Source organism: Rana temporaria, chromosome 1 (assembly GCF_905171775.1).
Source record: "Rana temporaria chromosome 1, aRanTem1.1, whole genome shotgun sequence".
Classification (NCBI taxonomy): domain Eukaryota; kingdom Metazoa; phylum Chordata; class Amphibia; order Anura; family Ranidae; genus Rana; species Rana temporaria.
Genome location: NC_053489.1, coordinates 262,005,923 through 262,031,035, shown reverse-complemented (window position 1 = coordinate 262,031,035; position 25,113 = coordinate 262,005,923). Strand labels below are relative to the sequence as shown.

The window sequence follows — 25,113 nt, the reverse complement described above, 5'->3', positions numbered from 1 at the left end:
GAAAGACATACATTGTAACCCTTTTTCCTTGCCAGAGGAAAAAAGTGTAAACAAATAAGTGTGTAAATAAAAAACAATAGCTAGATCAGGGTTTGATCTAGGTCAGTGTCAGTGTTAGAGTAGTGGCATGGATAGGGGTCAAAGATCGTAGTCTGAGGTCAGGGTCAAAGATCAGTGTGTTTTAGGTAGAATAAAAAAACAAAACAAAATGTGTAATATTGTTTCGGGACCCTACTACAGGTGTAAACAACAAGCATACACATATGTGATATCATTGCGATCGACAAGAGCAGGAGATTTTATTTTGGATTGTTCTTCGGTGGTAGGCTATAGTAATAGCAAGAAAAATACAGCTACATTTTTAAAATGATATTCTTTCTGTTCTGTGCCAGTTTAGTTTGATATAAAAAAAAACAGCAAATTTACCACCAAATGAAAACTCAATTTGTCCTTAAAAAAAAAAAAAAAAAAAAAAAAAAAGGTATAATTCACTTGGATATACTAAGTAATTTTGATAATATGTAAAGTTTTACTAACACATGTCAAACTTGGCAAACTGTGTTCAGGCGTTAAGATTTGTTTTACCCTCCGTCATGAAGGGGTTAACACTATACTCTAAAGCAGTTCTCTCTAAACTGCAGCCCGGGGGCCAGATGTGGCCATTTGCTTGTCTCTACTCTGCCCTTGGGACACTATTCCTCCAACTGACACCAATGATGAGGCACCATTCCTTCCACTGAAAGCATTAATAGGGCACTATTTCTCCCGCTAAAACTAATGATGAGGCACTATTGCTCCCCCTGACGGTATTAAATGGGGCACTCTTCCTCCAACTGACACTTGTGATGAGGGACTATTCTTTCCACTGATACCAACCATGGGGCACTGTTCCCCCTGTTAAAACCAACAATGGGGCACCATTTCTCCTGTTAAATCCAATGCTGGGTCAGTGTTTACTCCCAGTGATGCCGGGACATTTTCTTCTCACACTGATCATGGTCCGGCCCCCCTAAACCCTGAAGGACAGTAAACTGGCCCTTTGTTTAAAAAGTTTAGAGACCTCTGTTCTAAAGTATTGTTGTTCAAACTTCACAGCAAGGCTAAAGAGTGTAAAGGGTTCTATGGCACAAAGCAACACAGCAACACGTGACTATACTAGTCCTAATGACAAATGCTGTCTAAGTATTACTAAAATCATTTTTTTTAAAAAAAAACATGCTACATTATTTGTGTACACTGTGTTTGCTTTTGATGGAAACCTGGTTAGACATACACACAGTATTTACTGAACACCAGGTAGAAAGTGTCAAGAAAGCATCAAATCCTATCTACATTATATATCTTATGCTATGTTACCTATTGATAAATTTTATTCCCTTATGCTTTGTTACTAAAGAATATCCTAATTTATAAAGACATGACCAAAAAAATTGCAATGCTGACCTGAAGTAAGGTGTAAGTACATCGTGAAGATTAGCTTGGAAGAAAAACTGGCAAAACAAGGTGGATATTAAATGAAAGATTATTTTTATTGTCAGTGTTTCCACCACCTGCTACCAGTGTCTGCAGAGGGCAAAAGGAATAGAAAATGGGAAGAAGAATCTGTAAGACAGTGGTGGGGAGCATGTGACAACAGTGGGTGTATATATGGCAACTGAAAAATTGTGAACCTTAATATAATAGTGATACACCTTAGCAGAATAGGTGCATTTCTAGTGCAACGTCCATCTAGTATATTTTCTGAAATACGAACTGTAAAAACAAATATCTCATTTAACCATGTGTTATGGTGCATTGATTTAAAGCGCCAGTGACAATGATTAAAAGTCAACAACTGACAAAAAAACGTGGCATCAGTTGTCCAAGGAGAATGCTCTCTGTTTTCTTCCTAGGTATTTAAAGGCATTTAGTTGGTTGAAAAAGCATATAGCTATTAAAACAGATTTCAATTCTGATAAGCCAAGTAGTGTAACAGAAAAAAAAAATCCAAGTACAAATCTTGCCTTTTCACCTTATTCCAAAATGTTATGTTTCAAACATTTTATGCAGCATGCACCAACATCAGAATGTAAATGATAGTATACAGGAAGAAACTGGTTTATATTCTACAGTATATAGTGCTGCTACGGAAAGGCAGTCAATGCTACATACGAACGCATTATAAGTATGAAAAAATAGCTATGCTTTTCATTAATTTCATTGTAGGAACATACATATAAAACTATTTAGGAATGTATACAAGATTTTATAGATAAAAATAACCATTTATTACTAAGGACATAAATATGCCATCAAATATATTATCATTTAATTTAAATATATATATATATTTATAAATAATTACATACGGCAGTACATCTGAAACTCAATAAACCAAACATCTGAACATCTCAAGTGATGCCTCAAAAGATGCAAAGATTTTACACACTCTTTTTTTTTTTCTTTTTAAAGATAAAATGCTTTTTGAATAAATGTACAGCACTGTGTCAGGTTGTTCAGTGCAAAATTAACATTTGTAGTACAAAAGGATACAGATACCCTTTACTCCAGAGCAAGCTTAGGCAGCTGAAGGCTTATGTTTCTCAGCATACCATGCTGGCGAAGAATGCAATGCTGGGAGTTGTATTTTACAACTCATGACAAGTTATATTCAAAATCCTATAAAAAATTCAAACAACTGATTTTTTGTTACTTGCTAGACTATGAAACAGTGCATACTTATGCTGTTTCCAAACAATCACTGGTATAAATACAACTAAACCTACCAAATGCTGGAGGGAACTCCAAGGATTTTTAAGATCTTGCAGCACTAGACAGTATTTGAATAAATCACAACTTCTGCCTGGTTGGTCTCCTTATATTGTGCTTATTAAATAAAACTATGATCAGAGAGTGCAGCATTGTACGTTTTTAAAGGAACCTGTCAAAACAGCTGTTAATTGTCACATCCAAAGCTCCTATCCAATGCTTGAGGCTCTCTGAAGCAGTTCTATTTCCAGGATGGGTGCAGGTGATGCTATACAGGTCTGCTTCACCCCAGAATAAGCACCACTTCCTATAGCTGGCCAATGGTGATCTCAAGCATGGATGGGAGTTGTTACAGATAATAGCCATCATAACAAGTTCCCTCTAAATCAAAATGCTACTTTCATTGTCTAGCTAAAGTACCACAATTATTGTTCTATTAGCATTAAAACATACCAGTCTTGGTCTTTTGCCATAATCTCCAAAAATATAAATATATTTATATCTATATATACATATTTCAGTGTATATATACACACATAATATTTTCACATTAAGGGATCAGACAATTTTATAAAAATCATGGTTCAAAAAGTGCCGCATTTTTTACACACACGGCACATTGGTTTGACCCAGAAGATCTGTGATCCTATTGCACTGACTCCTGATGATACATGTGTGGCCCTTGAATAGATACACCAGTATGATCAAAGTGATGGTGGTATCAAGGCCTTCCATCCACAGGCTGCTTCAGACATAGTTCACTTCCAGAAGATACAATAGGCAAATGGTTCTCCAGGTGGTGATTGATGAGATGGCCAATGCTATCAAACACACGATCTTTAGTTCTGACCTATAGGAAAAGGATGTGAGAAGTAGACACAGATGACTTTTATGATATGTTGTATGTCATTAACACATACAGTACTCTACATGCATTTAGATATGTATTTAAAGAATGAAGGTTCCAAGTCAAAGTATAAAGATCTGTGGGGCCTAAAAGATCTGTGATTATGGAGGCTGTACAATAAAAATTGCCTAGGGTGGCAAATCACTAAAAAAACAGCCATGGGCATACCTAGAAGCTCTGCATCCTAAGTGCAAATCCCACCATTCTGTTTCTCTCTGTATGTGTATCCTGAGGGGTCACAGCAATAAGCTGGACCGGCATGGGCTGGCTCAAAGGGGGAGACGGCTGTTTGTCCCCCCCTCTGTTCTCTATTTCAGGTCGCAGGAGCTGCCGCGTTATCCCTGGGCAGCAACAGCCACGGGATTGGTGCTTCGCCGTAGGCAGCGGATTGGCCGGTTTGCGCGGCTAGCCTTATTTAAGGGACCAGGTGAGGTGGCAGCTCAGACCGTCCCTGACAAGCAGCAACGCCCACCCGCCCTCCCTTCCTCAAGTCATGATGTTGTCCGAATCGGGGAGTAGTCATACAGCTTTGGCTGGATGGACACCAATTAATTTTTTATTAAAGATAGTTTAGCCAAGATGGCTTATTTATTTGAATCTTGCAACCCCCCCCCCTTATGGACGACACTGTGGCCAATTTAAATCCAAATTTAATAAAAAATGTGTTGTATTATATTGGTGTGTTGTCTCTTTTATTCTGTATACCTTTGTGCTAGCCCATGTTTATCCTGTTTACAACCCGGATATCAACATCTCTTCCTCTCTTTTTGATTTGTACTGTCACTCTGTTTGTTCCTATCTTTCTATCTTCAGGTGTATAGGCAATCCTGTGTGTTCCATTCTAGTTCTCTGAGAGTTATTCACTATCAGATGGCAATGGTATACCATTCCCAGACCCTGTACCTGGTCTCCTAATTGAAGTTCAGCTTTTATGAATGGCAGAGTTGGGTAGAAAGGTTGGGCATAGTCAGGCACTCTTGATGAGAGTCCGTGACAAACACCTTAGTTCTTATTAACCCTTGCCACACCAGAAGATTATGATGGTGGGAAAGGGGGGTTAACAGAGGAGGATTGATTTCACCTAACAGAAGAGGCATCAGCACAGGGGACATGGTCTAATGACTATAAGTTATTTCTAGGGTTGCACCGATATCGATAGCGGTATCGGTGCCAATACTAAGCATTTGCATGATACCTAAAACCTATACCTTTGAGGTGCGATTTTAGCCCATACAAAATTAATGGGCTGAAATCGCACTGCAAAGAAGTGCACGTGATACGAACAGGAATGCAGTGTTATTCCTGTCCGACTCACAGGAGGTTTTGCGCATCACTCCTGTGTGAACCCAGGCTTGTCATAGTGACTTCAGCCTGGATTCACACAGGAGTGGTGCGGAAAACCGTATATGATTTGCATAGGAATGGCACTGCATTCCTTTTCGAATCACATGTGATTCTTTGCTCTTTGCACTGCGATTTAAGCCCAATAATTTTCTATGGGCTCAAATCGCACCACACAGTATTGGTGATTGGTATTGGCGAGTACATGAAGCAAAAGTACCGGTACTCGTACTCGCTTTTAAAAAACAGCTATCGGTGCATCACTAGTTATTTTCCTTGTGTTGGTTTTTGTGATTTTTATTTTGGCTGCACCTAGGCTTTAATAAGCACAAATGCAGTTGACAAACATAACCGCAACATTTTTAACCAAAAGAGATTACACAATTCAGTAGTCAGTAGTCAATTTAGGGCATATTTATAAAGCAGTTATAGTGACTCAATCACTGTCAATTAAGACAATTAAAGATGCACCTGCAGTTAATGTTTGATGAATGTCAGATTGACTGCGTTACAATATACCCCAAGTCAGTGAGCTTCCCGGTGTATTTACATTTTCTCGTGCTGCAAAGATCCCTATATTGTGGAATTATGCAATGTTCTCCTGTGCAATATATACTTAAAATCCCAAGACAAGACACAGAAGACATGCTTGGTGTATGTTAATGGTAATGGTATTTTCAACATCTAACAGAACTATCAAAGCTCAAGCCCCACTCCTATACAATTACAAACTTGAAGAGTGTACAGGTAGGATGTACGTGTACAAATATATCAAGAAACAGTCCTATCTAGATTTAATTTACAGAACAAGGGACAACACAAAACTTACAAAAACATTTGGACACTTACAGTGCCTTCAGGATCTACTAGAAGAAGATGTTTGGCCTGTCCATTGTGCATACCGGTTAGCACATATGAACCAGGATTATTGATGCTTTTTCTTACAAGGAAATCTCCATCTTTTCTAAGTAGTTTCTCTGCTTCTTTCCTGCACATTTCTCCCACATACCAGCATTCTGTTTTCAGTTCCTCATTGATGGTTAATATTGCTGCCCTGGATAGCAGTGGGCTGGAGCAGTCAACTGAGGCATCTTTAATTAACTTCGGTTGATTCTTCAAAGCATCTTCAAATGGTTCTGTAGAATGTTTAAAAGCAGAACTTAAAAAATGTATTGTAAAATAGCCTGTATTGTCTAAATACATCATATTTCGTGAAAATGAACATAGAATATGGAAAAGGCACACAGATAATGACAGCAAAAGGGTTGTAATTCTGTTCAGAAAATACATTATAGACTCAGTTCAGGAAGGTATAGAAGTTATTTTATTTCATTAGGCATGTTAAAGCCTTTTTACAGATAAATCATAATTTTATCTAAAAAGTCATTATTTTATTACTGTCCTTTACTATTCCTTTAGTGGAATGCTCACTGAAAAGTACAGTTAACTCCATCCTAAGGTTAAAAGTAAACTCCAAAGAAAACAGATAAATAAGCATTTGAAATACTTAAAATGTACCTGTTTTACCTGCCAAATGATGTGTATGTTTATGCAACCAATCTTGTATTTTACACCCATTTGTAACACTGCACAGCTAAACAAATGACACACATAGATCCTATTTTAGCAACTCGTCTTCCTGATTCAGCAAAGTAGCTTCCTAAGTCATTTCCCCCACCTCTATTGTCCTTATCAGACAGTAAATTCAGCATTATCACAACTTTCACCAAGAATGCTTGTGAATCTTTACCCCTTTGGTGCTGGTCATATGACCAGTACAAAGTATATGACCAAGACAAGACTCTATTAAAGGAGATCATAATTTGGATAGAGCCTTGGCCTTGAAGGGCAAGTATTACAAGAAAAACCAGGGTTCTTTCAAATAATTTTGAAATTAGACTATAGGTTCAGCTTAAATCAAATTTGAGAAGATGGGCACATTTTTATAAATGCACTTTAGGTATAACATTTTACTAGTTTTGTTTTAAACTGTCTAATAGAAAACCCCTATACCAATATAGAAGAGGAGTTCTTAAAATTGTTAAACATAATCAAATTTTCTCTTTTACTGCACTTCCTAGAAACAGGAGAACAGCTAAAATACAAGACCAAAGACCAAGCAAATTCCACTTATGTGATTCTAAAGCCAAAGTGTTTTTTTTTTAACCTTAATACATTCTCTGCATTGAGGCAAAAAATGTCCCTCTTCCTATCCTACCCACCGCTTCAGTGCTGGCTCAGCTGCACACACAAATGGGTGCCTTCATAGCATCCATCTTCCTAAGAACCCAGATAGCAAGCACGGGGACTGCCAAAGAAGACGTAAAGGCCCTATTTGTGCAATATTGTTGCACTAAGAAGGTAAGTATATCATATTTTTTTATTTTATTAAAAAAAAAATCCTTTAGTATCACTTTAAGTATTTTTCACTATCAAACCCTTTTATTTTACCATTGCTAATGTCTGTTTTGTAATGTACTTTCTGTAAATAATTCTTGCACCACTTTTTTTCCTTTTCATTACAATAATATATAAAATTTGTTACGCTGAATCTCTGGATGCTCTAACTAGAAACTAAAGAACTTTTGCCTCTTAGGCCTCGTACACACGACCGAGAATCCCGTCGTAAAAGAAACATCGTTTTCCTCAACGAGTTTCTTGTCAGGCTTGTCGAGAATCTTGTCAAGCTTTCTTTGCATACACACTGTCAAGACAAAATCTCGTCGTTCTCAAACGCGGTGAAGTACAACACGTACGATGGCACTATAAAGGGGAAGTTCGATTCCACTGGCGCCGACCTTGGGGCTGCTTTTGCTAATCTCATGTTACTGCGTGTTAAGTAAAAGTTTGGTGAGGGCCAATTCATGCTTTTCAGTCTGTTACAGCGTGACGAATATGCTATCTCCATTACGAACGCTACTTTTACCGAAGGTGCGCTCCCGTCTCATACTTTATTCTGAGCATGCGCGGGTTTCTAAGCATACACACAAATGTGTTTCTCATCGTAAACCAGCCAGACGAGAAACATGACGAGGAAATTGAGACTCCCGACGAGAAAAAAGAGAACATGTTCTCTTTTTTTCTCGTCGAGATCCACAACAGTTTTCTCAACGAAAAACATACACACGACCGTTTTCCTCAGCAAAAAAGCTCTGCCACCAATTTTCCTGATGGATTTTGACGAGGAAAACGGTTGTGTGTACGAGGCCTTAGAAGAAGCTACCTTAGTATAAAATAATTATCATTTCTGTCTAGGTGTGAGTGACTTTTTTAAAGGTCACAGTTATAACATTGGATGCTGTGAATGTTGCATGTTTCTAGCAAAACATGTGGTGGCTGCTACCATTTGTGTGTGTGTATAGGGCTAACTGCTCAGTGATGATCAATCTAATGGGGCCATAGGAAAGCATTGTGTGCTTTCAGCTGCAGTAGAAAATTAGAAAATCCACAGCTAAAAGCACCATTCTATCCGTTCGTGTGAAAGGTGCCTTAGTCTGCTGGCACTTAAAGGATCACTAAAGGATTTTTTTTTTTTTAGCTAAATAGCTTCCTTTACCTTACTGCAGTCCTGGTTTCATGTCCTTATTGTTCGTTTTTGCTTTGAAGTGGCTGTAATTCTGCTCTGATCTCCACACTTCCTGGTTGTCTTTTTCCTTATAACCATCGTACTGGGAGCTTTTCACTGTAGGTCTAAACTGTCATTACTGTGTGTCTAAAACTTAACAGAACCAATCAGATTCATTTTAAAAAACAAAACACTGCCCTGGATTTGTTTGTTTTTGTTCTGTGGGTCTCTCTAGTTCACAGGAACATGAAAACAGTTTAAAAGTGAAACTAACCTACAGGCACATTATATGATTGATTTTGTATCTATTTGTAATCATTTTTAAAAGGAATCAGTTAACTTGTATGTCTCTATACCCTGTAAACAGTAATTTTTAGCAAAAAATTTTTTTCCTTTAGTGACCCTTTAAGCGGGCTACACGTTTACCAACTTTCCTTTGTTTAACCATGGGTTGAAGTGGAAAAAATTGCTCAATTCCCCCATCAACAAGAATCCTTCCTTCAATACTGATGACAAGTCTCCCCACTGTCAGAATACAATGTTGCAGCAGGGAAGATTCCCTCATCTGCATCGCATGTATGGACAGGGGAATCTGGTCATTTTTTTTTTTTTTCATTTAACCTGCTGGTTGAACAAAAGAAAAACTGATTAATCTATGGGCTACCCAAGGCTTCATACACAATGGGCAGAAAAAAAACACTCATATACAGTTTGCATTTGTATGCTAGAAACTCCAATCACAAATTCAAACCAGAAGAGGTTTTTTCTGCCCCTAAGACCCCATTCACATTGAGGCGATTTTCAGGCACTAAAGGGATAAAAATAGCACCTGTAAAGTGCCTAAAAAATCCCCCCCCCCCTCCACCCCAATGTGAAAGCCTGAGTGCCCGCAGCTCAGTGTGAAAGGGCTCTAAGTGCTGAGCCTAAAATTTGCCTCTAATCGTCCTAATGTGCATGGACACATAGGCTAACATTGAGCTGCTTCTACTGGAAAAACACAAAACTCCTGTAGATGCTGTGGAACCTTAGTGGGACAGAAGGTTAAGGAAAATGTTTCTAACATTGCCCAACAGCAGTTCCACTCTTTCTCCAGCCTATCTTAAACAATAAAAAAAAAGGCAGACATACACTTTAAATTGTGAATAGATAATATTGCATCTTTACCAAAGGCATGCTTACAATGCATACTGACTGAATACTGAGAAACTCACTGTCTAATCTCTAGCATCCCTAACCACAAAAGCATTTTCAATTTCTTACTCATGTCAAACAGATCCATTCTTGGGCTGAAGTCCTTGCAACTGTCAACAGATCCACAGAATGCAGAATCCATGCTCCTTTGAAGTGCCCCCAGTGCCTTCTTATTGATGTGCTGTGTATTGACATATGTAGGTGCATTGCTTGTCTGACTTGTTGATTTCCTTTCTGGAACACTGTAAATATCTAAAGAAGCTAAAATAAAATTCAAAGTCTTTTATTAGTATCATATCAGTAGCTCCGGAAACTATTGGTTTGCTTTAAAAACATATACTAGTTGCATTTTTATTAAAAACAAAACAAAAAGCAATACCTGCTAAATATACAGTAATCGGGCAATGAGCACAGGTTTATTGCATCCACAGGGCTGTCAAGCATGACCAGCAGCTACGGCTCTAGGCGAATCCTTCACATACCCTCATGTCCGCTGCGCCGTCCGGTCCATCCCGTTCCCGTTCCGCACATGACATGTCACATGCAGCCTGCTCGGCCAATCACAGGACACCCGCCGCTGCCCTTTGCTGAGCTGGGCTCAGACACACAAAGCGCAGCGCACCGATGTTTACTTAGGCAGTGAGAACATTGATAGCCAGCACGGGATGATCATGGCATGCACCCGCCCCCTCTAGATGTTTGTTGCAGCCGGAGCCAGAGATCCGGCTGCCACAGGACGGTTGATATGTGTGCCCGGGTTTCCGGTTGGTGGAAACCCGGGCACATGTGTCCAAACCCGGACTGTCTGGGTCAAAACCGGACAGGTGGCAACCCTACCCCAAACGGAGAGGCTGGCATCCGTCGTGACCACTGTCCAGCGACACGGCAGAAAAGACTTCCCGGTCCGAAGCACCGGAGACGTCAGCCACCACACCAGGGAAGACTTGACCAGATGGCTCAACTGAATCTGGTAATCCAGAGAAGACGGGAGCTTGTCCCAACGTGACAGAATTTCCTTCTGTAGCACCCGGGTGTGGAATTGGGCATACGGGACCGCCTCAAAAGAGGCCACCATCAGACCCAGAACCCTCATGCAGAATCGAAAAAACGACCACTTCTGGGTCGACAACTGCTTCACTGCAGATTGCAGGGTCTTCAGTTTCTCCGTCGGGAGGAACACTCTCGCCTCGGCAGAAACCAGGACTAGTCCCAAGTATTCCAGTCTCTGGGACGGAACTAACACTGACTTCTGGATATTCAGAAGCCAGCCGAACTCTTGGAGAGTCTGACACGTGATAGACACGTCCTCTTCTAATTCTGAGCCTGAGGAAGCTCACAGGAGAAGGTCGTCCAGATATCCCACGATAGCAATCCCTCGCTGCCTCAGCAGGGCTAGTATCGGGGCGAGCACCTTGATGAAAACCCGCGGTGCCGATGCCAAGCCGAACGGGAGGGCCACAAATTGAAAATGGTCCTCCCCGATCGCAAAGCGCAGAAATCTCTGGTGCTTTGTGCATATGGGAACATGTAGGTACGCGTTCATGATATCCAAGGACGCCAGAAAGTCCCCCTGATGGAGTGCCGCTATTACTGAGCGAATCGACTCCATCCTGAATTTTTGCACTTTCACAAAACAATTGAGGGCCTTGAGGTCCAGGATTGGACGGACCCCTTCCTTCTTGGGGACCACAAACAGATTGGAGTAAAACCCCTGAAACCGCTCCTGCGAGGGAACTGGCACAATCCCTCCCCTGCCCAGGAGATCCTGGACAGCCCCTGACAGATCCTTCCGGCAAACCGGAGGAAGCTGGAGGTTGGAAGGAAAGAATCTGTTTGGCAGACAAGAGAGAAACTCTATCTTGTACCCCGAGGAAACTACTTTGCAAACCCAACGGTCGGAAAGAAGGGACCTCCACCAAGTTACGAATTTGCGAAGCCGGCCCCCCACCCGAGACACGGGCGGGGGCAGACCTTCATGCGGAAGCAGGCTTGTCCGCAGGCTTGTTGGGCTTGCGGTACCAGGTGCGCTTCTGCCCCGCAGCGGGGGCCTTAGCACCTTGCACACGTTTTCCCGCCGCTCCGGGCGCACGAAAAAACGCTTGGGAGTAGTAAAGGAGGGCCCTTGCTCACGACGAGGCTCCTTGCCCTTCACAGACTGTGGGAGCAACATGCTCTTACCACCCGTGGCATCCTTAATGATGTCATCCAGGGATGCCCCGAAAAGCCGTTCACCCTTAAAGGGCAAATCCACCAAGGCCTTCTTTGAGGACTGGTCCGCAGACCAGCATTTCAGCCACACAATGCGGCGCAGTACCACCGCATAGGCGGAGGCCCTGGAGAGCAAGGGAAGTGTATCCAGGACCGACTCACAGACGAACTTCAGACCCTGAACCAATTGTTCGGCCAGGTCCTTACAGGTCTCGGAAGCATCCTGTGCCTCCAGCTCCCGCAGCAAAAGCTTTGCTCGTTCGGTCAGCGTCTGCGACACCAGAGTCCCGGTCAAAACCGGTCTCACAGCCGAACCCACTACTGTGAACATGGAGCGGGCCACAGCCTCCACTCTCCTATCTGCGGGTCCTTAAAGGCAGGAGCCCCTTCCACAGGCAACGTGGTGGCTTTGCTCAATCTGGACACGGGAGGGCCCACTGACGGAGTAGAGACCCACTTTTTTTAAAAGTTCTCCTCAAAGGGATAACGGGTCGCAAAGTATTTTGGAACGGCAAAAACTTTTTGCGGCGTATCCCATTTCTTGTACAATAATTTGTCCAAATAAGGAAGACAAGGAAACACTTTTGTGGTGCGCGGCGGTTTGCGGAACATCTGGTGCCTCCGCCAGATCCTCCAGTATCACGCACTGCAGAAATAAGAGCTCCAACAAATTCCTTATCAGCAACTGACCCTGAAGCAGAGTCATCCTCACTGTCTGCGTGGGTTAAGCCTGCATCATCTGACATGACAGAGCCAGATGCAATAGCAGGGCCTGATTCTGTGTCAGAGACATCCCCAGAAGCAGGCTCAGGGAGGGGGCGCTTTTTACCCCCCTTCTGGCCACTAGCCGCTTCAAACCTGGCGAGAAACGCCTCCAGGACAGCTGACATAGCCTCAACAGATGTGGCAGGGGGAGGGGCACCAAGGGTTAACTCAGGCATTGCTGGGGCAGAAGTACCAGGTTCAGGCTCCATAATGCCCCACCGCTGTGTCACCCGGAACTGCAAGGCAGAACCACCCACCGGTCACCTCCTGGCTGCTAACAACAGAGGTAGAGGCCCCCAGGGAACTCACCACCGCCGTATGTGGAAAAAACACCATAGGACTACAGGAAAATGGCCGCCGAGCCATATAAACCGCGACCATGGCAAAATGGTGGCCGTTGCTCAGTTTAAAAAGACCCCCAGTGACACAGCACCCAGTGCAGCACACAGTACACACAGCGCAGCACACAAACACCTGTACTGTAAAAAACACAGCCCCCGCTATACACACAGGCCCCGGTGGTAATAAAGAGACCCCAGAAGGCCCCCCTCACAGCCGCTACCCAAATGGGGAAGGAGGGAGAGGAAACAAGGGAGAGAGGAAAGCAGGGAGAACCCTCAGTCGAACCTCCCAGGGGAAAACACCAGCCATACCACCTTACCTGAGCAACCTTACCTGACCTGACAGAACCAACGTCCACTAACGGCATGGCTGTCGGCCAGACACACTGTGACAAAGCCATAGAGACTGGTCATATGTGTGCCCTGGAACATGTAGTTCCCCGGAGCAATGGGGCCTGTCGTGGATGACCCAAAGCTGAGCTGAGGGCCGGCACATGCTCGATGGCCGAACATGGGGGGACTGCAAGAGTGAAGACCCAGTCGGCAGTTGATAGAAGAATCTCAGGATCCAAAAATGCAGGAACAAAACAATAAAAAGCGAAAAAATTGCAAAAAAATCTCCAGAGTACAGGGACTCTAGAGTGCCTGTCCTGTCCTGACATTAGGCAGAAAAAAACTGGGGCTGCTAGAGCAGGGTGTGGGTTATACCCGGGGAGCCACGCCCCCTGGGAGGAGCTGCACTGAGAAAAGTTGTTAACACTTTAAGTGCTTTGTTTCTGCCTAACTCTCCTGGAAGGAAGCTGATATAACCCTAAGGTCAAAGGCTGCTGTGTCCATCCATGAACGGAAGAGAAATAGGCACAGCAGGCAGCAACATTGTCAGTCAGGGGGAAGGGTAGTGTTAAATGTATTAGCAGATTTAAATACACTGAGTGAGTGAGTGAGAAACTTATATAGCGCAACACATGCGAATTGGGCGCTTAGTATCCTTTCCCTACTGTACTTTTGCCCTCAGAAAAGATGAAGCCAAACTCCAGTTCAAGCTGCAATTTAATTAATGTTTACTTTTGGGTTTAATACTTCTTTAGGAGATGTGCATCTATAATGTAATTGGACACAATGCCACACGAAAGTCTCAGAAGCGCTGCTGGTCGAGGAATAGAGGGAGCCTGGTGATGTGGCAATGTGGAAGGTAAGTGACAGCCGACTATTACAACTGCTAGTAATGAAGTCTACAGAGGTCACAGACAACAATAAAAAATGTGGAACACGTTTTAATCTTTCTGTATACTACTTGGCCGGGATTCAGATACATTGGCGCACATTTATGCCGGCGTAGCGTATCTTTTTTACACTACGCCGGAGCAGCGCGGAGAGGCATGTAGTGTATTCACAAAGCCATTACTCACCAAGATTCGCCAGCGTAACGTATTTTCCAAGGCGTAGGCCAGCTTAAGTGTAAGTGGGCGTCACCTCATGCAAATGATGGTCCGAGCATGTCGCAGTGGTTTACGTCGGGCGTGTCTTAAACGGTGCATGCGCTGTGATGTGGACGAATTGACCGCACCCATCTACGCATGCTCACAACTACGCCCGGCGTAACCCCTAAGATACGCTGGCCCACCGCCTACGCCCAGTGCATAAATACGCCCCAGACATGCGCCTGTCAAGTGCAAAAGTACACCAGCAGTTTTTGGTGTTAGTACTTTTGTATTTGGAGCCATGTCTGCACCAGTGACTGGTAAGGATAGGAGGAAGAAACATTTTAGCCCTGAGGAGAAGGCAATTATTATCGATGCCATCTCCAAGTACGGCGCGTGCCTCCATGGGGCACAGAGTGGCACAACCAGCAAGGTCCAGAAGTAGGAGATCCTGCAGGAGATCACAACGCAGGTCAATGCCCTTGGCATGGAGGTTAGGACCCCAAGGGACATTTAAAAAAAAAAATGATCTGCGTTGTTTGGTCCTAAAGAAGCTGGTCACGATCAGGAGGCACGCCAGAGACACAGGAGGTGGACCAGCCACTAAGATCACCCTCACTCCTGAGGAGCAGGTCATTGTCAGGTGCCTGGAGAGGGAGCAGGTGGAGGGCCTAGAGGGCTATGACTCCGTTGATCAGGCCTTGAGGACAGGTAAGTGTGTTTTATCTTCTCTCCGGTGTGTAGCATGTGAGGGGGTGCAAGGGAACATGTGACAAGTGTGTGGGTCCACCAACATGTGAATGTTTTGTGTCATCCTCAGATGTGCTGGAGGGAGCTGGGCCGTCGTCGGCTGCTGGGCGACCCACGCCATCCCTGGAAGAGAGTGCCCACACCTCTCCTCTAGCTGACCTGTGCAAGTCTGGTGCAGAGTTACTCCTGCTTTATGAGGGGTAACTTTAGGCCGGACGTACAGCTTACGCGCACCGTGCGTAGCCTGCGCCGGATAAACGTACGTTTCTGAATCGCCGTATCTCCCTCATTTGCATATTTGAATAGAAAATCAATGGGAGCGCCAGATGCGCCCTGCATAAATATGCGCCCACGATATCCCGGCCCTTGCATTTAATGCAGGTTGACTTAAGGTCTCCATCAGTTAGCCGATCACCCATGGTACCAAACAAAATTTGATAAAGTGGGCAAGGCCAAAGTGATACAGCAAAATGAAGAATTGTAAAGAAGAGAACATGTGAATAAACATAAATAGAAAATTAACAAATTTTAGGAGAAATACCTGCATTATATTATTCGTCTCTGCATCTTTGTTCACACATTACAGACTTGCTTTAAAATTATGTTTTTAATGCATTCTTTAAATCAAAATAAGGCCCAACCTTAGATATCAGTACTTCATAATAGCAGAAAGAAGCAAAACATTAGCACATTATAAATGTTAAAGCCACTGGCTCTGTACCAGGCTTACATATATTTCTTACCTTGCCTTTTTACAGCTTGTTGAAAGGCTTCATTAGATTTTTCAACTAGATGACGACCTTGGTAATATGTCTGTTCTTTTCCAGAAGAGGTCAAAAGCTAATTCAGAGACAAAAGACTTCCTGTTAGTTTTCATCTTGTCTAATGTTAACAAAAAAAGCTGATTGTTTAAGCCTGCCTGGATGTGTGTGTGGGAGCCGGTATAAAAAAAGCAGACATAAAAGGTTATTATAAAATAGAGACGGATGAGTAATCCAAAACCATTCTATTTACTTTCTTTAAATTGTTTTTAATGCTGCATACTGAATACTGCATACTCCCTGCCCATACAATTCCATCCCAGCACATGACATCATTCATGCATACAAGCAGATATCCATAAAGCAAGAGGCATATCTATTTTATGCAGATGCCAGCTGGTATGTAATTGCCACTGGGCGAAAACTTCAGAAATAGCTCCTGGTGTGCCAGTTGAGTTTAGGGTAAAGAGCCCAAGGAATGGCCAGATGATTAGTACGTGTTCACTACTGTATATATCCACTGACCACAAATCAGCCCATTCAAGTAAGACCTTACACCAACTTAATCAAATGGCTTATCAAATATCCATTACATATCGTCATAGATATGGTAGGTAAACAGTATAAATCTGATCAATATGTTTGCAATTTTGTTAATTAATGTTATATTTAATTTTAAGGTAGACCCCCGGTGGATGGAAGCATCTTAATAGCTTCCTATCTCTGACAATACACTCCCCCCCATGAATCTCCGACACCCACATCTTGGAGCCTCATACCTCCTGCTACCCAACTGTCTGAAGACCTAGGCACTTGGTAACATGAATTGTGATGAAGGGGCGATTCAGCCACTCTGGAATCCTATCTTACCATTCCACAGAGATCACATGACTAAGCCATAATACCGGTGGCCACAACTACAGGGAGCCTGAATCAGGGTGATTTACATGAAAGGTATATTTTTCAGCACTTCTATTACCTTTTATTACCTTTTAGGTATACATCCCAACAAAATGGTTTAGGTCTACTTTGGGTTTTCACCACGTGTGTAAAAATCTAATGGCCATATAATCCTAGGTGTTCTCTGATGACAAGATCAGTCAGTGCACTACTAACAATAACTAAGAAGTGTAGGAGTTCAGAAACAAGTGGCAATGAGAATGTTCACATGTAACAAACATATGTATCATCATTTGCATAGAATATTCTACATGCAGGTCAACCAATGTAACCAAGAAAGAAAAGGAACAAGGGGCACCAAAATTTTACTTCTGTAGATGAAAAGCTAGGGATATCCGAGATGTCTAAGTCAATGGGCAGATTTCTTACGTTTTCCAAAGTGGTCAAAGCTATAGGACTACCTATGTCCATCATCTGAACTAAATTAAACTGAACACTTATGCCCCTTATGGGACCGATAGACCGTTTTCATCGGACGAACCGATCGTGTGTGGGACCCATCAGTTTTTCCCCATCGGTGAAAAAAAATAGAACCTGTTTTCAATTTTTCTTATGGTTGAAAAACCGTTCTTATGGTTGAAAAAAAATGATCGTCTGTGGGGAAATCCATCGGTCAAAAATCGACGCATGCTCAGAATCAAATCGACGCATGCTCGGAAGCATTGAACTTTCATTTTGCACGTCATTATGTTTTACGTCACCGCGTTGGACACGATCGGATCTTTAACCAATGGTGTGTAGGCAAGACTGATGAAAGTCAGCTTCATCGGATATCTGATGAAAAAATACATCGGTTCGTTTTCATCAGACAAACCGTTTGTGTGTACAGGGCATGACAGGCAGTGTTCCAGTCCTGGTCATAGAAAGTTCCTTGAGGAAGCAATTAAAAACTGCTAGTATAGCATAACATGTTTAATGCCATATTTGATTATTTTATTGAAGGGAAAGCCAATACAATTTTATAAGAGTTCATTAAATCCCAATGGGTTAGAAAACTAGACTCAAATAAAAAAAAGTGAATTTATACCTGATTATTGTCTCCTTGGTTTGTATTCTGAGCTTTTAACCTCTCATCAATAATACCTCCTGGAGGGGGCAGTTTGTTTGGAATACTATTGTAATATTGAGGTTCTGCTGTTGTCCCATCCTCTTCTGTCCATAATGGGTCATCTAAACTTTGCATTCTTTAAAATAAATAGAATATTATTTCTTTATAATGATCCATAGATGATGTTCTATGTTGTACTATATACTCTATTTTTCTCCAACCACGGCATGATATAACAAAATCACATCACCTAAAATTACTTGTGCAAGTAGTGTTTTTTTCACATTTATTTCACAATTATTTGTTACAAAAAACATTATTATAGAAATCAGGCAAGTAATGACTTAGCAATTTAGATTATTTAGACTATAAAAAGCAAATCTGTAATTGGGTACTGTGAACATTGCATGCTTTCGCAATTTAAATATAACTATAGGCAAAACTGTTTTTTTTTGGATATAGTAGAAAAGGACTGGAACACCAGTCAGGCTTTTATTGCAGTGTGATTCCCCGTTAGGGAGATTCACCCTCTCTATTTGCCTGGTTTACCCCTATCATTGAAAGTGAAAAGAAAAGAAAATTCCAAAGTTTGGGTTGATAGCAGAACACTAAAAGAAGGGAAATGTTTTAATGGGGACACAAGCTCTAGTGACCTTTGGAATCCCAAGGGATTCCCTTAATTTGCAGGGGTTTGCAGTTTGGCTATGGGGCAGGAAGTAAAGGAAAATCTCCCCATCTGGGGGACAGATGAAAAAAATAAATTAAAGGGGTCATAGCCCTCCCTTACTCTATCCAAAATGAACAAAAGAAAACGTTTTGACTATAGTTTTACTTTAACATAAGGATGTCTGACTTTCCTGATATTCAATGTGTTTTCAGGAACGGGTTAGTAGTGACCACTCCCATATTTTAATCATGACAGCAGCTGTATAAACGTCCAAAAACGTCCAGTGTGCATGAGGTCTAAAAATGTATTTACATTTTTTTTTATCTTTTAAATGTTTGTTTGAACAGGGCCCTGGGCAGACTGCCAGCTACTCTGAACACATTCGCAGTGAGTCTGTCCCCACACTGACTGGGGACAGACTGCGTTTCCCCTCATTACCATACAATGCAGTAAGCAAGCTTCTACAGAAAATCTACAGAAAAGCGACAGACAAATCAAGTAATTCGATTTTCATATCATTAGTGTGCTTACTGCGACAGCCGATTATCATTTCAAGATCAAAAATGAATAAACATGTTGGAAATGTTTTGTTTCGATCAAACCCTTTTCTATTTATAAAAAAAAAGGGGGTAGGGGTAGTAGTAGTAGCAGCAATCAATCAGAAAAAAATCTTTAAAGTGGTTCTAAAGTCTAAGGCCTTGTACTCACGAGCAGACATGTCCGATGAAACCGGTCCGCGGACCGTTTTCATCGGACATGTCTGCCCGGGGACTTCTGTTCGATGGCTGTACACACCATCGAACAGAGGTCCGCGCGTAAACAATACGCGGGGCGTGTCCGCGGTGTCGCCGCGTCGATGACGCGGTGTCGCCGCGACAATGACGCGGCGACGTGGGCGGCCTGCCTTTAAAATGCTTCCACGCATGCGTCAAAGTCATTTGACGCATGCGAGGGATGGCGGGCGGCCGGACATGTACGGTAGGTTTGTACAGACGACCGTACATGTCCGGGCGGACAGGTTTCCAGCGGACTGTTTTAAAGCAAGTCCAGGAAACAGTTGTCCGCTGGAAACCTGTCCGATCCGCCCGAAAATGGTCCGCTCGGGCCTACACATGGCCAAACATGTCTGCTGAAACTGGTCCGCGGACCAGTTTCAGCAGACATGTTTGGTCGTGAGTACGGGGCCTAAAGGTTTTTTAACCTTCTGTGTCATAGAATACCCCTCTCACTACCCTTATACTTACCTGAGCTCATTCTCAATCAAGTGCTGTACATGAGAGCAGAAGCTCTCTCCTCTCTCCTTCCTCATAGAGCAGATTGGTAGCAGCAGGAGCCATTGGCTCCAACTGCTGTCAATCAAATTCTGTAACGAGGGAGCGGGGGCGTCAATTGACACAGGGCAGACAGGGCGGCTAAGAGGCCAACCCGCATGAGCACCCCCCCCCCCCCCCCCATAGAAAGCAGCTTTCTATAGAGGGACAAGCCAAAGAGCAGAAGTCGGGAGTACCGGTGGGGGACCCCAGAAGAGGAGGATTAGGGCTTCTCTGTGCAGAACACAGAGTTTGCCTCTTCCCCATGACCTGCAAACATATTTATTCCATTGAAATTGTCACTCAAAGTGGCAATTTAAACAACCTATAATTCCTGATCAATTGAATGCTGCAAAAACAGTAATTTAATTAAACTGGAAAACTGCTTCCATTCCCTCAATCAAATGGGGGTTCCAAATAGTAGACCACACAAGGCTGGTGGATGAACTCCTCAACACCTTGAAAAACACTCCACTGAAATATGAGAAAATCTGGTTAATTGGATTGGCTTTTAAAACTCCAATTCATTCATTATTGTGATAGCACTCCTCCCCGTGTTACAATGATTAAAAATGAATTACACATTAAAGATCAATATCTTACCTGTCAGGAAATGCTGGTATCTTAGATGGGCACTGCAGATACTGCTTAAAGCGGAGTTCAAAAGCTTGGCCTATCGTACTGATAACATCTTGCGCTAGCCCATCGCTGCATTCCAGTATATGACAGGCTAGGGTAAAATAAATAAATAAAGAGAGAGGCTCCTTGTCTACTGTATATATATAAATGTGCAAAGCTATTGTTTCTGAGACTTACCTCGACGATTAACAGGATCTTTTGCTACATATGCAACATAATCATTTGCATCCTAAGCAAAGAAAACAAAATAAGTCTTACAATTAAATCATGCATTTAGTACAAATAATATGTAATTCAGATTCACCTCTATGGAAAAGAAATGCATTTGACATTAGAGTATTGCTTAAGTATAATTTAGTATTGCAAATCAACAAAATTGCAACCATAGGTAGTGTCCACAAGGTGGCAGTGTTCACACATACATAGTACCAAATAATGAAACCGGATAAACTACATCTGTACATTCCTTGTTTTGTGTTTTCATTTTCTATAATGTCATATTTTCCTTTCACACAAGTCATCAGTTCCATCATGAAAACTGATAAAAAATAAATAAAAAATTAAACACATTTAGCCAGATTCACGTAGATGTGCCTAACTTTAGGCGGGCGTAGCGCATCTCATGTACGCTATGCCGTCGTAAGTTAGAGAGGCAGGTACAGTATTCACAAAGAACTTGCGTCCTAAGTTACGGCGGCGTAGTGTAAATGGGCCGGCTTAAAGCAGTGGTTCACCCTGTGGAACAACATTTCAGCATTACATTCGGCATTGTAGCGCGAGCTACAGTATGCCGGTCTTAATTTTTTTATCCCCGTACTCACTGTTATATCGTACATAGTAGATTCTGACTGCCCGCGGGGAATGGGCGTTCCTTTCAAGAGGGAGGGTGATTGACGGCCAGCTCTGGCACGTCACGCTCCCCGAAGACAGCCGGAGTAGGTCTCGGCTCTTCACGGCGCCTGCGCACAGACTATGCGCAGGCGCCGTGAAGAGCCAAGCCTATTTCGGGTATTTCCGGAGAAGCGTGACGCTCCAGAGCCGGCCGTCAATCACCTTCCGTCTGGATTGGAACGCCCATTTCCCGTGGGCAGTCGGAATCTACTATGTACGATATAACAGTGAGTACGGCGATAAAAAAATTAAGACCGGCATACTGTAGCTCGCGCTACAATGCCGAATTTTAGGCTAGAAGAAAAAAAACAATTTTTTTTTTATTTTATAAGGTGAACCCCCGCTTTAAGCACGCATAATTCAAAGTAGGCTGTTGTGGGCATGTTGTATGGTAATGAATTGTAACCTCACGTAAATAACGCGCCTAACGAACGGCGCATGCGCCGTCCGTGAACGTATCCCAGTGCGCATGCTCAAAATCACGTCGCAAATAGTCAATGCTTTCGACGTGAACGTAACCTACGCCCAGCCCCATTCTGAATCGGCTTACGCAAACAACGTAAACGATGTGAAATTCGATGGCTGTCCCGACGTCCATACTTAACATTGGCTGCGCCATCTTTTTGGTGGTTTATCTTTACGCCTGAAAACGCCTTACGTAAATGGTGTAGCTTACTGCGACGGGCGTGCGTACGTTCGTGAATAGGAGTATCTTGCTCATTTGCACATTCTCTGCGTAAATTGCTGTACATGCCCCTAGCGGCCAGCGTAAATATGCAGCTAAGATACGACGGCGTAGGAGACTTACGCCGGTTGTATCTTAGCAACAGAGAAGCGTATCTCAATTTGAGCATACGCTTAAAGATACGACGGCGCGGATTCGGACTTACGACGGCGTATCTACTGATACACCGTCGTAAGTCTTTGTGAATCTGCCTAATTGAATCTGAATGCGTTTACATCAGATTGTACATGCATCTTCATTTTGGTTTACACCAGTATACATCCATTTTTTAGTTGATAAAGAAAATAGTCACATAGGTGGAATGAAATGTAAAAAGAAAATAATGTTTCTTTCCCAAAAAAAAATAATAATAATAAACAAACATAAACAATAATATAACAAACATAAACATATGACGTCTATTTACATCTGTTTATGTCACCAAAAAAACGAAAATGAACATAGATCTATCTGGGGAGGGGGGGTTAATTTCTGCAGACATAAAGGATGTCCATTTACAACTGCCCCCCATAGACATTCATTATGGTTCAGTCTAAAAATAGACATATCCAGACTGATTGCTTGTGTGAAAGGGCCCTAAGATTTAACAGTTGTTGATATTTTCATCAGAAAAATTTGTAACTAGCTATGAGCAAAATGATATGCAAATCTGGTAAAGCAACAAATTGGAAAAGTTATGATTACCCTGGAAATAGTCATTAAGATTTGTCCAGTCTTTGAAGACCAAAGCTTTATTTGCCATACTTCTCTTCTGGGTCACAGAAGTGAATCTACTTTTCGCCAGTGACCCAGAATCAGTTGATAGCGGGCTATTTCTGGGTAGAGCCACTCCAGACTCTGGAAGGATCCCAATAATAGTGTCGGGATCAACCCATCTGACTGATTAACAAATGGTTTCACCTCTCAGCACACAGCTGAGAGCTGAAGCCAGCTGCACCAACTTCCACCCCATCTGAAAGCACCAGTGAGTGCTAAAGGGGCAAAGTGAAGAACAGTCAAAGTTTTCTTCTCAGAGCTGACGAGGAATGAGCGATTAGTGGTCATGTAATAGCTCTGTTCTCAGTCTTAAGCCTCGTACAAACTGCTGGCAGAGCTTTCCTGCCGAGTACACCGTGCGTGTGTACGAGGCTTTCAGGTTTCTTGTCAAGAAAACTGCCCAGAATCTAGACAAGAAAAATAGAGAACCTGCTCTCTATTTTCTCGTTGTGATTCTTGGCAGTGTTTTCCTGCCGAGAAACCTGAGCGTCTGCATACTTACCTGTCGCCGTGGAAACCCGCGCGTGCTTGAAATGACTTTGACGCATGCGCGGTAGTATCCAAGGCATAGGTAGGGTGAAGCAAGATGGCAGCGATGGCATCGAATGTGACGAGCGCATGCTCGTCATAGTCGATGACGTCACCACGTTTGTGCCATTCAAAAGAACGGCGGTTCTTTTGAATGGAGTGTGTGTACACTCGGCCGGCAAGAGATTCTTGCGAAGAATCTCGTCAGGAAAAACAACGTTTTTTTCCTGACGAGATTCTGGGCCGTGTGTACAGGGGTTGAGAGCCAACATGGGAAAGCTACAGCATCACACCAATGCTGCAGGATAGAAGACATTATGTTTTTTTTTGTTTGTTTGTTTGTGTTAATCCCAAACTTCAGGGATAAGAATCACTATGGTCTAGATTCCATAGTTCTCTGCTAATCAAACAGATCTACATTAAAAATTTGCAAACTGGTGACTCCTGAGTTAAGTGTTACATGAATGACACTTGTGCTGCATTCTCTACCTACTGGCCAGGGCACATGCCCACCAGAGAATTATGGAAAAGACTACACTGGTATATACTGTACATGTATGAAATATATATATATACATATACATTTTCAATATGAGTGTCTTGCCACAATACATACATAATACAGGAGCATTTACAAACCGTATCCATGGTGAACACAGCAAGAGTACCCTCGAAACCTCCTCTCTAAGGCATTCTGGCCTGTGGTTGCACCCTTATCTCCTCACATACAATGCAGGAGTGATAGTCTTGCATTGTTCGTGATGACACAGAGGGACCACCCAAAGCCAGGAGAGACCGGGAGTAAAGGAAAGCACCTGAGCCTGCTGAAGCAAGGATGAACACAAGTAATACAGCCTCTTCCTCTACCCCATAGGCATAAAGCCCAACTCCAGGAATAAAAAAATGTAAAATAAAAGAATTCTTGTAGACTCAAGTGAATGAGAAATACGGTGTAATACTTCTTTCAAGCAGGCTTCCTCCATCTGTGCAACTGATCCCCCAAAGCCTCTTCCATAAGGGGTTCAGTGGTTCAAGGTCGTGCTTGCATGATGAAGTCATTAAGTATAATGCAGGACCCTTGCATGAGGACAGTGAGGGGTCCGCCCACAAGCCTGAGCAAGGAGTACGGTAAGTATTACACCTTATTCCTCATCTTTTCTTAACCAAGCATTTAACCCTTGCAGCACAGGGGGCTCCAATTCAGTTATTTTTTTCATCCCAGATTTGGGCTTTAAAGTAAACCCATCACAAGTTAAATTCAGTTCAGGTTGAGCATAGGAAGTCAAAATTCATAAGCAGAGGTTATGTTCAATAAAAGCATTATGTTAAAATAGTAAGTAGATCCACACATGTAGGAAGCTTAAGCTATAATTAAACCTCAACGTCAAGCTTGGCCTCATCTTTTTTCATTTTCAGGCTTCCTATTGATTATTGTGGTCATCCATCACATTAAAGAACCAATTTGAGGTTTGAGAAGTTGGGAGGGACTGGCCAAGGTCAACTTACTGTATACTGTATAAGAAAATTTGAGATTTGTATAAAATAGTTCAGTAATTCAGCAGCCTTTACAT

General features: G+C 42.6%; 1 protein-coding gene across 1 annotated transcript in view; it reads right to left on the bottom strand.

The window, feature by feature from the left end:
* Positions 1-1,208: 1,208 nt before the first annotated feature.
* Positions 1,209-25,113, bottom strand: part of SHC3 (SHC adaptor protein 3) — a 121,227-nt gene continuing 97,322 nt past the window's right edge. The window contains 7 exon segments of the mRNA XM_040355111.1: positions 1,209-3,598; positions 5,846-6,132; positions 9,822-10,013; positions 15,981-16,077; positions 17,986-18,142; positions 20,587-20,713; positions 20,800-20,851. Coding sequence (XP_040211045.1) covers positions 3,470-3,598; positions 5,846-6,132; positions 9,822-10,013; positions 15,981-16,077; positions 17,986-18,142; positions 20,587-20,713; positions 20,800-20,851 — 1,041 coding nt within the window. The 3' untranslated portion in view covers positions 1,209-3,469.